Source organism: Nannospalax galili, unplaced genomic scaffold (genome assembly GCF_000622305.1).
Source record: "Nannospalax galili isolate Female #2095 unplaced genomic scaffold, S.galili_v1.0 scaffold445, whole genome shotgun sequence".
Classification (NCBI taxonomy): Eukaryota; Metazoa; Chordata; class Mammalia; order Rodentia; family Spalacidae; genus Nannospalax; species Nannospalax galili.
Window position 1 is genome coordinate 2,043,202 of NW_008354184.1, and position 14,747 is coordinate 2,057,948.

Below are 14,747 nucleotides of genomic sequence, written 5' to 3' on the forward strand. Positions count from 1 at the left end.
CCAAGGCTAGAGCCCAAAGCCAGGAGGACCCAGCTTATTTCTCCCCAGAAAACAGTTTAAACTGAGGCTGACCACTGCCAAACTGCACCAACCATGGCTCCCAAACGTGGGGTGGGCGGGGCCGGACCTTTCTCACCTCCCAACCTCTGGCCTGTGCCCACTTGGGCGGCCAGCCATCCTGGGCCAGACCAGGCTTGGTCGGTGCAACCGTCCAAGGCCGGGAACACCTTTTCCCAGTACCCAGGTCAAGCAGCCTGGGGGAGTCGGTTGTCCACCTATGGGGCAGGGGGCAAGTGTCGCCCTGACTAGTCCCCTCTGCGGCCCGGGCTCCGGAGGGGAGGAGGGCAGGGGACCACGGAAGGCAGGTCTGGTCGCGACCAGGAGTGAGGACGGCGCTGCCCGGGCGGGCGGGGAGCGCTGGGCTCCGCCTCGGCTATCGCCCGGTCCCGGCCGGGGCCACTCACCGTCATGGCGGCGCCCCAGAGCGGCGGGAGCGGGAGGCAGGAAGCTGCTCGGGGCTCTCGGGCCGGGCTCCGCGTTGCGCCCAGCCCGCCGCCGCCCCTCTCGGCCTCGGGCCGCCGCTGCTCCAGTCCTTCCCTTCCCCTGCGCTGCCCCGGCCCCTTCCATCCGCCCATAAAACTTTTTTTTTTTTTTTCAAACTTCCTGGGAGGACCCGAGGGGACCAATGGACGGCTGGGATGCCGGGACAAACAGCGGCGGGGGCGGCGAGCGGACCAATGGGAGCGAGGGCCGGGCAGGGGGCGGGGCTTACGCGACGGGGTGGGCGCGCGAGGGCGGCGGCGGGCGGATGGGGCGGCCGGGAGGGCAGGGCTGGGAGGAAGGAAGGGCCCCGCGTGCAGGTGACTCTGTCTGGCGACAGTCGGGGACACGGGGAGGTGGGGAGGATGGGGGCGTGGCTGCCTAGTTGCCCAGGCTCTGACTTCCTACTCCATCCCCGATTCTCCCGACGGAGTCAAGGACCCACCAGGTCGTGGGGCCCGGTTGGATGGCGACCTGAGCGCGGCACTCAGTACTAATCAATCAGTGGGTCCCATTGGTTACCTGCTGAGAAGGCTTTCCTGCTTCCTACAACCTGAGAATGGAACCCATTTGTCCCTTTTATTTATTTTTGGGTTTCTTTGAGGCAAGGTCCCCAGCTGGCCTGAACTTACTATGTAGACTAGGCAGGCCTCGAATTTTCAGAGATCTGCGTGCCTCTGCTTCCCAAGTGCTGAGATTATCTAAAGGCTCATTTGTCTCTATTTTACCAATGAGAATGCAGGGATTCAGAGAGATGGACCGACTTTGCAGAAGTTATAGAGAGAGAGAATTGCTTGCAAGTAAGCTGTGCACAAAATGAGTTCTAGGGTGACCAATTGAGCCTTCCTGGGATGCCCCCTCTCCCCAGCAGGTCTGTTAAGTGCTTGGTTCTCCAGTGTGAGTGTGCACTTGGTCATGTTCCCAGCTCACTTGCCATTGGGTTGGAAGTTCTTTGCCTGTGGGAGTTAATGGAGGTCCTGCAGGTAAGGAGGGACCTTGGTGGCATTTGTTGCTGAGTGCACAGGAATCCTGTGTGGCAGTAGTCATTCAAGCCTGTTACTTTAGTCAAGGAACTTGATTATATCTCAGTCTTACACTCTAAAATGGTCTAATGCGATTACACTTAAGGTTACTATAAGTAACGCAGCATTACTAAGCAAAGCACTTACAACAACCTCTATCTCTAGTCAGTGACCCTCAGGTACGGGGCAGGGAAGCCTGTATTACTGACTGTCTCAAGTTATTCTACCATTTTGATTCAGGGTTCAAAAATAATTGCTCATGGTGGGCATGGTGGCATTAGCTGAGGAGGAGGCTGAGGCAAGAGAATCAAGAGTTCCAAGCCAGTCTGGGCAACAGATGTAATTCCAGGCCAGCCTGGGATACATAGCAAGATCTTGTCCAAAATACACACACATCCCACACACACAAAAGCCAGCTGTGGGGGTACACACCTGTAATACTAGTACTTGGGAAGAGTCAGGAGGCTCACTACAAGTTATAGGCTAGCCTGGGATACACAGAGTTCAAGGCCTGCCTGAGCTACATAGCAAGATCCTGTCTCAAAAAAAAAAAAAGAAAGAAATGGAGGGCTGGGGACGTAGCTTAGTTTAGTGGTAGAGTACTTCCCTAATATGTGCAAGGCCCTAGGTTCAAACCCTAGTTACCACCAGAAAAAGAAAAGAAAGGCACACTGCTCTTCTAATCACTGTCCCCATTCCACAGAAAAGGACTCGGAGGTCCACCGAGCTGAAGTCCTTTCCTACCATCTCTGCTGCAAATCTCCCTGGCCTGACACACAGGCCACAGGTTGAGTTCACTCTCTCTACATACTGACCCTCTCGTACCCATGCACTTCCCATCCTCCCCCTGTACTCCTCAAAGACCTTTAGTCCTTGAAGAGTGAGTAGGAAGATGTGCCCCCTGCCCCCCCACCATCAGGAGTTTGGGCACAGACAGCACCAGCCCCCGCCTCCTTTCCTGGCTGGCCACAGGCATTCACTTTCTTCGCAATCCAAGGACCAGAGTGCTTCCCTGAGTGAGAATCACATACTTTATAGATGCTGGTGATCCACTCAACACTGAGTTCAGCATCCTTCGTGCCCTGTAGGGATCGGTTTATCTTCACACATACCTCCTCCATACAAAGGATACAATGCTGAACTGGAATCCCTTGGAAGGGCCAGTTGTTATCTCAACTGCCATGTCTGGAACACTTCCCTTCCTGTCTTCCTTCTATTCTCTCTCTCTCTCTCTCTCTCTCTCTCTCTCTCTCTCTCTCTCTCTCTCGATACTGTTTTCTCTCTCCCCCTACCCTCCAAAAGGTTGCCTGGAAAATTCTCTTCACCCTTTGAGTCTCAGTCGAAATAGGGCCACCATGTTCCAGTCAGACTTAGAAACTCACTGTTCAGTGGTCCCTGATCCTATTCCTCACCTAGTGCTCCTGGCATCCAGGTACTTGCACAGCAGGGCTGGGGACAGAGCTCCTAGTACAGCACCTGCATGGCATGTGCAAGGCCTTGGGTTCAATTCCCAGCACCACAAAAAAAGAAAAGTCCTTGCCCTGTACTCCTTGTATCTGGCTTCTCACTTACTGCTCCCAGCATCTGACCCTTCACCCAGTGCTCCCTCTATCTGACTCCTTGCCCAGAGCTCCTCACACCCATCTCCTTGCCTAATGTTCTGCGCATCTGTCTCCTTGTGCTTGCTTCTCTACATCTTACTCCTTACTCAGTGCTCTCAAGCTGTGACTCCATGCCCAGTGCTCCCTGGATTCATTTCTTTGCCTAGTGCCCCTTCCCAGTGCTCTTCTACTACTACAGGGATGTCCCCTGTGCTCTGTCCAGGTGCACATCACTGTGCTTGCCTCTCCTGTGAGCAGGGTTGGAGCAAGACTTTATCTATCTTGGAGGGTAGCTCAGGGCCTTAGCGCACAGTATCGCGTCAGTAAATGCTGATTAACTGAGTAAATACACAAACGAAAGCACTATAGCTCGCCCCAGCAGAAGAGAGTTACAGAGCTTCAAGGCCCAAGAATGAATGATGCTGGCCAAAACCAGAGCCACCAAACCTTGAGATTATCCAGTGTTAAACCCCATTTCTACTGAAGACCCTAAAGTAAGATTTGGGGAAGGACACAATAGTCCAGCACAGACAGCTAGGTGGGGGCAGAGACAGAATTCCACCTGTCTCTCTGGCTCTTCAGCAACCCTCAGGGAGGCCCTAGGCAGTCCCATCTCTGATGCTCATGTTTCCTAGTCCCCAGGTGGCCACTGCTGCCATACTCACAAAGCCTCAGCTACCACACCTCTGGTGAGGAACACGAGGGGTGACTAAGGGTCTCCAGAGGGCCCAGGGGAGTCGGTATCACAGGAGCAGGTTTTTAAGTATTTAGTGCTGAGATCAGACAAAGCAGAGTTCACATCTCAGCTGTGCCCAAGTGGAATATGAAATAAGGGACTTGACTTTCTCATCTGTGTGTGAACATTAATCTGTCCTTGAGATGAGGATCAAATACAGGCAGATGTGCCCACATAGAGCACGCATCTGGGTATACAGTGGGCACACAATGATTGCTGATGGTGTACAGAAGGTGCACAATAGTTGATGGTTCCTATCACCATTATCATCCAGAGAGCTTTTACCTGCTTCTCTCCCCCCTCCCTCCACTAAGTCCTTCCCTGCCCCTCCTCCCAGCCCTGCTGTGTGTTGGTGACTTTTGTTTAGTCTGATAAGGCAGCTCCTGCCCATGTCTTGAAGGACCACTGCACCTGATAGCCATGTTTACCTAGCTGCCTTCACTTGCCCACAAAGGAAAGGAAGGGAGGAAACAGTGTTGGAAAACCCTCCCCAGCCTCGGGCTGTCCTGAGCTCCTGGCATCTTCCCTTTAGCCCTGGGTGGCTCCATCAGTCCTCCGAAGCTGACAGATGTGACATCCAATGCTGTGTTACTTCATTGGCAACTCTATCACCTGGGACCGTGCAAAATCAGCCACTCAACATCCTGACTGTCAGCCCACTGCCATGAGCCGGGAGGTCCTTCCCTCGGCATCCTATCTCCCTGGTCCTGCAATGCTGCAGCCCAGAGCCAACAGTGGTGAAAGGACAGGAGTTGCCTAGTCACTGAGACAGGAGACCCCAGAAACCAGCCCTTGTGAGGAGGGCAAGATTAGGTGAGTCAGCTGCCTCTCCACCCTGCCCTGGAGGACGCTCTGGGCCTGTTTACAGGCCTTTTTGGGCAGGGGATGGGTTACGTAAGGCCACATGTTTGCGAAACTGGCGCAGGCCCAGATCTGAGACACACTGGGCAATTGCAGAGCCCCCTTGGGCCTTCCCTCCCTGCCCCCTCCTCCCCCCATTTGGCGCCCTGGCCCTGGCCAGCAGCTGCTGATTGGAGATTACCCAAACATCTCTCATCTTGAAAGCTGACAGGGTCCAGGTGCTGCCCTGGAGGCAAAAAAAAAACCCATCTTCCATAGGCCCACAGAGATTTCTCTCCTTCCCCCACCCCTCCTGCTCAACCCCATTATTTCTCAGTTAACCCCAGCCTCCTCCCTCTTCCCCTGTCTAGCCACCCTCACCCCTCCAGCCCCTTGGGAACCAGCCTACCCTTTGCCACCTGAGGACCCCCAGAGACAGCAGGTACGGATTGAACAGCGTGGGCCGGTCCCCGGGCATCCGCCATGAGGTCACCAGTCGGCCCTTGAGTGGGCTCCTGGGCTTGCCCTCTGCTGGCCTCTTGTCTGCCTGTCAAACAGGGTCTAAAGTTGGCCACAGGTCCCTTTGGTAGGATGAGGCATCGCTGGCCACAGCCTCCCCTGACCATTCCTCCACCACAGGGAGGACAGGATTCCTACTGTCCCCCCCTCCCAGAGCTGGTTAACTTGCTTATACTTCATTGTGGTTTTTTTCAGGGCCTCTAGGGTTCTGTGTGTCCTTGAAACTTGTATTTAACAACCTAAGGTCAAGTCACAGGCTGCTGAGGAGAGGGGCACAGATCACAGACATGTTCAGGCCACATGATGTGTGATAATCATCTTGTGCCTGGCTCTAATATTAATGATCAAGGCCAGGCAGGGTGGTGCATGCCTTTAATCCCAGCACTCAGGAGGCAGAAGCAGAGGCAGGGGGATCTCCAGGAGTTCGAGGTCAGCCTGGTTTGCATAGTGAGTTCCAGGCCAGCCAGGGCTACATAGTGAGATTCTGTCTCAAAAACAAACAACAACAACAAAAGAAATCTGAGCCAGGTGTGACAGTGCACACCTGTAATCCCAGCACTTAGTAGGTAGAAGCGAGAGGATCAGGAGTTCAAGGCTAACCTTGACCACATAGCAAGTATTTTGTTTTTTTTTTGTTTGTTTGTTTTTTGGGGTTTGGTTTTTATTTTGGTCTTTTTGAGACAGGGTCTTCCTGTAGTCCTATACCTTAGAACTCACTATGTAGACCAGGCTAGGCAGAGATCTGCCCACCTCTGTCTCCTGAGTGCTGGCATTAAAGATGTGTGCCACCATGCCCGGCTGACCACATATTAAGTTTGAGGCCAACCTAGGGTACATGTTGGTTGATACCCAAATTAAAACCAAAATTTAAGAAATCCAGAAATTATTAAATACATATTTCTGATTTCTGTTAAAATGTCTAAAAGATGTAGAAACTCTAGGTCCATCTCCCTCATGGTCACAGCCATCTAGAGACAAGAGGTCATACATGTGCCCCAGTTCTGGCTCCATTTCCAACTCTTGTGGCCTTTGTAACCTGCTTGGCCTTCAGGGTATTAACAGGAAAGGTATTAGTTAACACAGACTTAACACAGATGCCGATGGCAGAACCCCAGTACTCCCCCTTTGAAGTCATCTTTGTTGGAGAAACCCAGGTACCAGCAAAACAAGACTGGCCTAAAGTCACATAGCAGGTTACAGGTAGGGGCAGGGCAGAGCCCAGATGTCCTCTTGCTGGAATCTGCAGGTTCTCTGGAAATAAAGCTAGAAGCATCAAAGCACAGGTCCCCAAGAGCTTTGAGGAAAGGACTGGCCCCCATGACCACACCCCCATCAGAGCTCACAACCCTGAACACCACAAGGCACCAATCTGGCTCACCTCAACCCAAACCACTGCACACAGAAGTTGCTCACTAAGTGTTGTAAGAATGTGTGAATGAATGCTGGGCAAGGTGGCACATGCCTTTAATCCCAGCCTTCAGGAGGCAGAGGCAGGCAGATCTCTGTGAGATTGAGGCCAGCCTGGTCTAGTGAGTTCCAGGTAGGCTGGAAGTAGGGAAACACTATCAAAAAAAAAAAAAAAGAATGAGCAAATGAACGAATGAATGAATGAATGAATGAATGAGGTAGGTAGGACTTCTGATCAGTAGAGGCAGCCTTGGGGTGGGTGGCCTAGAGGTTTCCGTGTTGCGATTTCCTCTTTGTTCACAAAGCTCAGGCTCCAGGAAGCATGAAGAAATAACCCCAAAAGAGGAAGAGCAAGTTGTCAGCACCCCAGTTAGTGACTGAAGTCCCCTGACCCCTCCCCATTTCACAAAACAGAAAACCGGTCACCAGGCAGATAGAAGCAGATCGGGGCAGAGCCAGGAAGCAAGTCCTGGCAAAGGTTGGGGACAGAGGAGCACTGGGTAGGGGCTACAAGCCTTGGGTTCTAGTTTGAGTCCAGCCACACACTGGCTGTGTGACCCAGAACTAGTCCTCTGCCTGTTTCCTTGTCTGCACAGTGATGGGTTGGACAGAGCACTGCTACCACCAGCTCTGACCAGCGCTAGGGGCAACATCTGGCTTTTTAGAAGGCAGTGCAGGAAGCAACAGGAAGAGGGAAGCACAGCCGCATTCTCCTTACCCTCTGCCAGCCTGAAGCCTGCCTCTGCCCTCACCCCTCTGAAGGCTGTGGGTGAGAACAGTCTGCAGGTCACAGGAAAGAGCAAGGCACAGCTGTACTCCTGCATCAGCCAGGCTCAGGGCAGTCTCCTGGGTCCACTCCTTGCACACATCTCAGCCTCCAGGACCACTGAAGGCCTCCAGGCCCTGCAGCTGCTGTGGCACCTCCTTTAGGCCACTTCTCTGACCCCAGTTCCAGGAAGCCCCACTCTTTCTCTGAGCCTGGCCCAGTCCTCTAAACCTAGAAGAACATCAGAGACCCTCAAGGCCAAACTGCCATTCTCCTAAGGAAAGGCAGCGTAGCAGCAAAGCAAGTTAGAAGCAAAGTTCTGGGCTTTTGACCCCAGGATTTTCTACCCACCTGGATTCCCAAGAGAGAAGTGGCTCTGCTGGCCGCCCTCCAAAGCTCCTCTTTTCTAGGCTCCACTCTGACACAGATGACCCCAAGACAGAGCCAGCCTTGGTTCATGTGGCCCCAGAGCTCTTTGGAGAAACTCAGTCCATCTCCAATTTGATTTCCTTTCCCTTCCTCTCCCCATGTGCCCAAGCCCAGTACCCAACTACCGAGTCTGCCTGCTTCTGGTCAGCCAGTGAGTCTTGGCCTCTGTTTGGTTCCAACTCCTCAGGTTCCTCTGGCTGGAACTGAAGGTAAAAAGGAACACAGCTTAGCCCTGATCATTTCCCAGGGTCCGTCCACCCATGCATCCATCCATGCATCCATCCATGCATCCATCCATCCATCTTCTCATTTTTCTAATTATTTTCTATGCATCCAACATCCAATGTCATTTAATCCATGTGTCAATCCAGCCATCCCACCACATCCATCATACATCACCAACTTGTCACCACTGAACACCACTGCCCACCATCCATTCCACACCTTTCCTTTATTTATTCATCATCTAATATCACACACTGTTCCATCCATTCATTCATCTATCCATCCTTCCAGCATCCACTCACCACCCTTCCTCCAGCATGTATTCATTCATGCTATATCTGTCTATTATGTTCCACTTAACATTCATCCTCCAACAATACTCTCATCCATCATGAGACCACCATTTATCCATCACTCATTATCTGTCCATCTATCTAGTACCCACCATCTGATCATCATCTGTTCAGCATCCATCACTTACTACCCCATCCATCATTTAGCCTACCATCCCACCCAGCCTCCCTATTTTTCTTGGGTGCACTCAAGCATCCATGTATTCACTGATCTGCCATCCACTGAGCTGGAGGCTTCCTTTATATCAGGCTCTGGATAGATGAAGAAGACACAGCCTCAGCCCCGTGGAAGCAAAACTATCAAGCCCAGAAGGGGACTATCACCAGCCTGGGGTTGGGGTCAGAATTGAAGGAGGCTTCTCTGGACAGATCACTACACCTAAGACTTGGAACAATGAACAGACATTTGGTGGGTGAAGAAGGGAAGAGCATGCTTAGCAATGGGAACAGCATATAAAAAGCAGAGAGATATGCAGAGTCATCCAGCAAGCCCAGCACAGCAAGAGACAATTCTGGGATGGAAGGGAGGGGAAGGAGCCTTGAATGCCATGACAAGGATCTTCATTAGAGGAGCACTTGGAGCCCCAGCAGTGAGTGCTCTGCTTTGTTATCTTTGCACCAGGTGCTCCACCCCTCCGGTCAGCATCTCTCAGTCTTCCAGGTACAGTGAGCCTCAGACAGAAGTGCTCTAATCTCTCTGACCTCCTACTTCCCCTGTAACAAGCTAGACTGCACCAAATTAGTGACGACTGAGACAGCATTGCATCCTCCCAGAGCTCCCTGTGGCCACTTTGCCTTCCCATGAGCCTGACAACACCGTGAAGATAAGACTATGCCAGTTGACCCTGCACCCCCTGCTGTCTTTGTGCTGACCAATAGATAGTCAACTGAGAACAGCCACAGGGAGATTGGGGAGAGGGGCCCCCATGTGCTGCCCTGGGCTCAGGGTGTCTCAGTACCTTGAATAAAGCAAGGATTTGGAGCTGACACTTTAATCTCATTTCTCACAACTTCTACAGGTGTGACTTCTGGGACATGCTAACAAGTCTGCACCTCAATTTCCTCATCTATACAATGGGACAATGACAGCTGCCTCCTCTCAGTCCACGGCACACGTGGTACAGCACACTTCATGTGAGCTGGTGATCCCACTGCCAAAAGCCAAGGAAGAGGCATGAAGGTTGGCCGTGTCCCGGAGAGAGGTTCAGAATGCACAAGCAAGGAACTCCACCTCACCCCAGAGCTGGTGAGAGACAGCGGGCAGGAAAGGCCATTGTTCCAAACCATGAAGTGTTCAGGGTTCAGGCTCTCCTCCATGCTCCCTCCTCAGATCAATGATCTGGGCTCAGAGGAATCACAAGGTATTGGTATAGGGGTCCATCCTGGCCACTTTCTCCACCCAGTGAGTACTTTGCGGTCTCTTCTCCCTGTCTGAGCTGCTGGAGAGGCCAGAGGTGGGTGAAGTCAGCTTGTACTCTGCAAGGAGAAAGGACACAGCCACAGAGCTGTAGTCCTAGGCAGGGCCAGGTATAGGCCAGCCCCAGACACAACACAAACCAGCTTTTGTGGGGCTAGGAGGAGGGAAAGCCAGGGTATCCAGCTGGGGACCTTAGTGTGACCAGAACTGAGAAGACCTTGGTCCTCCACCCCTGCAACAAGCTGGAGCTAGCTATGGTGACCTTAGTGTCTCATATTCCTAACCCATCAAGGACTACCTTGTTACTATAAAGACCCATGAGGAATGCACACTTGGGACATTCAGAGCAATGGTCAACCCAGTGCTGGTGGTTACCACCTCTTGTCCATGTAGCTCAGTGGTGTGGTCAGCAGGGAGGATCCAGGCTGAGCCTTGGGGCTGGGATTACATGGAGTCTTTCTGACATTTGTCAGAGGCAGGCTTCCTGGACACCTGTCAGAAGTGGAATAGACTTACCCCCAGGTCTGGTGGACTGCGGCTCCCCTGGTAGCTCATCTGCTCCAGACCATCCATAGTTGAAGTCTCTGGTCCACTTGTCACTTTGGTTGTTGGCCACTGGGTAGAGGTACAGGCAGAGCTGGGAGGCTGTGTGGGGCTCTGGGATGGCTGCCCAGGGCTGTGTCCATTGACTAGGGTGGCCTTGGTCCAGTCTTCAGGCTGGCTCTGCCACTCTGCCATCGGGATATCCTCTGTGCCTGGAGAACCCAGCTTTGGTTCTGAAGCCTTAGCTGGGTCACCCCAGTGCCCAGCTCGGTCCTTGTGGGGCAGCTGGGCCTGCAGGTGCTCCAAGAGGCCTTCCCAGTCCAACCTTGGGAGTCGGGCCCAGGCCCCATCCTCAGGTGCCCAGAGAAGGCCCAGCAGGTCCCTCCAGTCCAGCTCGGGTGACCTCTTAGGACCATATGGGTGTGGGCACACTCCCTCAGCCCTCCAGCCCATGGCAGAGGGGGCCTCAGGCTGCCGGAGATGCGAGCGTTCTGCCCAGGAGTTGTCTGGGAGGTTGGCAGGCTCGTGGGGTCTAGACAACTCCTGCAGGCTGCCGTGGCCCCTCTGGGGGACCCCTTGTAACCCATTACTTGGAAACTCCTCCCAGGCTTCTGTCTGCCTCCAGCTTTCCCCGTGCTCCTTGGGAGGGCCCTTCCATGCCCCCTCCAGGCTGGGATCCCCAAGTCCTGGCCAGCCCTCCAGGCCTGGGCCTTCCTCCTGGCTGCCCCAGCTTCTCTCTGGATATCTGTTAGGATTTTGGGGCCCTGGCAATTCTTCCTGACTCTGCCACCCCCCCAGAGTTTGCCTCAGGCCAGTACAGCCACTCTCCAGACGTCTCTCTGTCTGTGCCTCCTGCTCAGGGGGCCTGGCTGATGTCCTGGGGGACAGTGAAGACCTCTGGAGCTGCCTGTCCCCCTCAGGCCGCTTTTCAGGACTCCTAGGTTGGGGGGTTTCTGCTCGGCTCCGCTCGGCTGGTTCTGCCTGCTTGGCTGCGGGCTTGGTCACCTGAGGATGAGGTGAGGGAATTGGTGAGGCTCCAAGACTGCACTGGATAGTCGCTGTGTGTCTTAGCCGGATCCCGGCTAAGGCTGTGTTCTCCTAGAAGCCTGGAAGCAGGTGGAAACTCCTGGGTTCTCTCTGCGGGGTGCAGCTCTTCCCTCTCACTCACTTTCCTCAGCTCCAGAAAGAGATCTGCTCACTTTCCGGACTCCCCTCTCCAAGATATTGATTCCATCCTGGGCTATCAGGTGCCTGAATTTCCACCACAGGTAACTGTGCCACTGGGGTGTGCCTTGCCCTCTAATTTCATTAGAGATCCAATCCCCATGTTGGACAAGGTAGCCTAAGAGCCCGCCTGATGCACTTGAGTTTCTCTGAGATCTTCTCAAGATAGCAGGTGTCTTGAGGAGACGGGGACAGCTCAGAGGGGCTGTCTTTGAAGGATTCATGTGGAGTCCTTCCCATCTTGCCAAGAGCCGCTGGCCCTTGGGGAAAGGGGAATAGGACTTCCCTGCCCAGGACACCTGCCTGGAGCTGAGGGTGGTGAGGAGAGACTGTGACCACTGATCAGGGCTGGTGGCTAGTGGTGCTCACCTGCCTGCTGGGGGCAGGACTGGACTGTCTTCGAAGCTGGCTCTGACCTTGGCTGGGCCGCTGTGACCGTGCCTCATCCCGAGACTGGAAGGCCCCTGGTGCCTCGGACTTCCTATGAGTAAATGCAACTGTTCCAGAGGGCCTTCTGGAGTGTTCCACTCCAGTACCCAGTACCCCCCCAACCCATCCCCCAATGATAGGAGGTATAAGAAATTCAGAGACCTGCAAGTTCATCAGAGGCCCTAAGTAAGGACGACCCTCTCAGGGCCTCACTTTCCCCTTCTGGGAAATAGAGACAGTCAGCACCATCTAATTTGTCTCTCAGGGCTGTGAAGAAGACACAGGTGAATGAAGGAAGCAAGGTGGGGAGGAGGCAAGCCATGGCCATGGCTCCCTCTTGTGTCATTCAACATTTCCTGTTACCAGCAGCCCACCAGCCACCCCAGACAAAAGTTAGACTGGTCCATGTAGGAATTCAGATTTATTGAGCACCTACTCAATGTCAGGCACTGAGCATAAATAATCACAATGTTTAAGAAAATATTTATTGAGCAGTTCCTAGGTTCCGGATGTCAAGTGCTTGTATGCATGATCCCATTTAACTTTGTACAACCCATGATCCGAGGTAAAGAGAGGCAATGTTAGGTGCCCCGTCTTCCATTCTTTCTGCCCTTTTTCTGCATTGTAAATTGAGGATTTCTCAAGCCAGCTACAGTTTGTGCTTACCTCAGAGTTTACAGGATTCTGAAACTCTAGACCCTTCTGACTGTTGGCAAAGGAGCTCCTAGCAAGATCGGAAGGAAGACATGTTCTCTCCAATCCAATAGAGATAACTTTTAGCCTGTGCCAAAGTCCCTAGTTTTAGCTACTTGTCTGGTTTAATAGTGGGTAGCCATGGTTATTCATAGTCAACATGCCATCACCATTAAAAAGTAAAGCAGCTTGGGTGGGGTGTGATGATGTATGCCTTTAATCCCAGCACCTGGGAGGCAGAGGAGGTAGATCTCTATGAGTTCAAGGTCAGCCTGGTCTACATAGCAAGTTCCAGGCCAGCTGGGGCTACAGGGAGACCCTGTCTCAAAAAAGAAACAACCAAAAAAAAAACCCAAAGACAAAATAATAATAATAATAACAACAACAAAACAAAACACTATGGATCACCTAATGGACTTTGGGTCCAGTCTGTCCCCTTTTCTAGTAGGGGAGTTACCACAAAAGACTCAACTATTTCATGAATATTTATCTCTGTACAGTCTGACCATCGAACTTCATCTAAGTTGGTAAGTGGAGAGGGGCATGTATGAGGCCCCAGCTTCATCCGTCAGCAGTGCAAAAATAAGTAGCCAGGAGTGGTGCCCATGCCTTTCATGCCAGCACTCAAAAGGCAGAGGCAGAGGCAGGTAGCTCTCTGAGTTCAAGGCCAGCCTGATCTACACAGTTCCAGGCCAACAAAGGCTGCATAGTGAGACCGTCTCAAAAAAAAAAAAGAAAAAAAAGAAAAAAAATATATATATTCATCAGGGCCATGTCTGGTGGCTGAAGAAGACTGGCTGGGAGGGACACCTGAAGAGTGAGTCCCAAAAGGTGATAGGAAGGAGCTGTGGGGACCAGCCGTCCCCAGTCTGCCCATAGGTAAAGAACCATGCAGAGCACTGTGGAGATTTGCAGAAGTTTTGCAGAAGGAAGAAAAGCAGGAGTGGTGATGCACATCTATGATTCCAGCCCTTGGAGGTGAAGCAGGAAGATCAGGTGTTCAAGGTCATCCCTGGCTACATAGTAAGCTGGAGGCCAGCATGGACTACATGAGACCAAACAACAAAAACTGTGGTATTAGGCTTTGCTGCTGTCTTATAGCCTTTGCCAAAGTCATTTAGAGTCAGATCTGAAAAGCCATTAGAGTCATCAGCAGTTTTGAGAGCTCATTCAGATGGGCCCCTGGAGTACCTAAACTTGAGGGCTCGAGATAGGGTCTCCCTGAAGCCCCAGCTGGCCTGGAACTCTCAATGTAGACTAGGCTGGGCTCGAATTTACAGAGATCCGCCTGCCTCTGCTGGAACTAAAAGCATGTGCCACCACGCCCAAGTGAGGTCTAGGAGCTTCAGAAGCAGAATTCCAAATATAACTGGAGGGAGTCATTTCTCCTAACAGGGAAGTTGGAGGATAATGGTGGCAGATGCCCCAGCAAGAGACAAATGTTTGGTCTCTTTCAAATACATGTATTTTCCATACAAACTCCAGCTAGCTCAATGGACACTCATCCCGAGACATATTCCCCTTTCCCTCATAAGGCTTTGAGAGATAGGCCTGAAGAACCCTAGAAGATTCTGAGGCCCCCATGGAACCCCAACTCTTCAGCAGCATCATTCCCCAGAGCTACCTGCTCCTGAGGGTTGCTATGGCTGTACCTGATGACCAAGGAAGTCAGTTTCCTCTAGAAGGCTTAGGTAGGCCTGTGGGCTTCCAGATTGTGTTAAAGAACCAAAGACACCAAGTCTAGCAGATTCGAGGAAGACTTTTAAATTGAAGTGACCATGGGATGCTTATATGATGCTAATGATTTTGAAGGCATCTAAGGAAAATAGGCTAAGACAGCAAGTCAAATACCTAAGACTTTGACATGACAGCCCTTTCAGAGAAAATATATTCCAGAACAATGTTTGGGCAGAGTAGATGCTCAATAAACATATGTCAAAGGAGTAAATGGGAGAAAATAAAAATACAAGTCTGCAAACCTCCCCCATCCATAAAGTCTGTCC

General features: G+C 52.3%; 1 protein-coding gene across 2 annotated transcripts in view; it reads right to left on the bottom strand.

Annotated features, from left to right (window-relative positions):
- The window catches only part of Triobp (TRIO and F-actin binding protein), a 59,697-nt gene that overhangs the window by 23,800 nt on the left and 21,150 nt on the right, over window positions 1-14,747 (bottom strand). Inside the window, exons 5-7 of one of the 2 annotated variants that reach the window (XM_029555089.1) lie at window positions 11,992-12,103; window positions 10,372-11,403; window positions 7,986-8,063 (exon numbers count right to left, since the gene is read on the bottom strand). In XM_029555089.1, the coding sequence (XP_029410949.1) occupies window positions 7,986-8,063; window positions 10,372-11,403; window positions 11,992-12,103 (1,222 nt within the window). Of the gene's footprint in view, window positions 1-464; window positions 636-7,985; window positions 8,064-10,371; window positions 11,404-11,991; window positions 12,104-14,747 lie in introns of those variants that run through there. The other variant, XM_008851292.3, reaches the window with a different exon arrangement.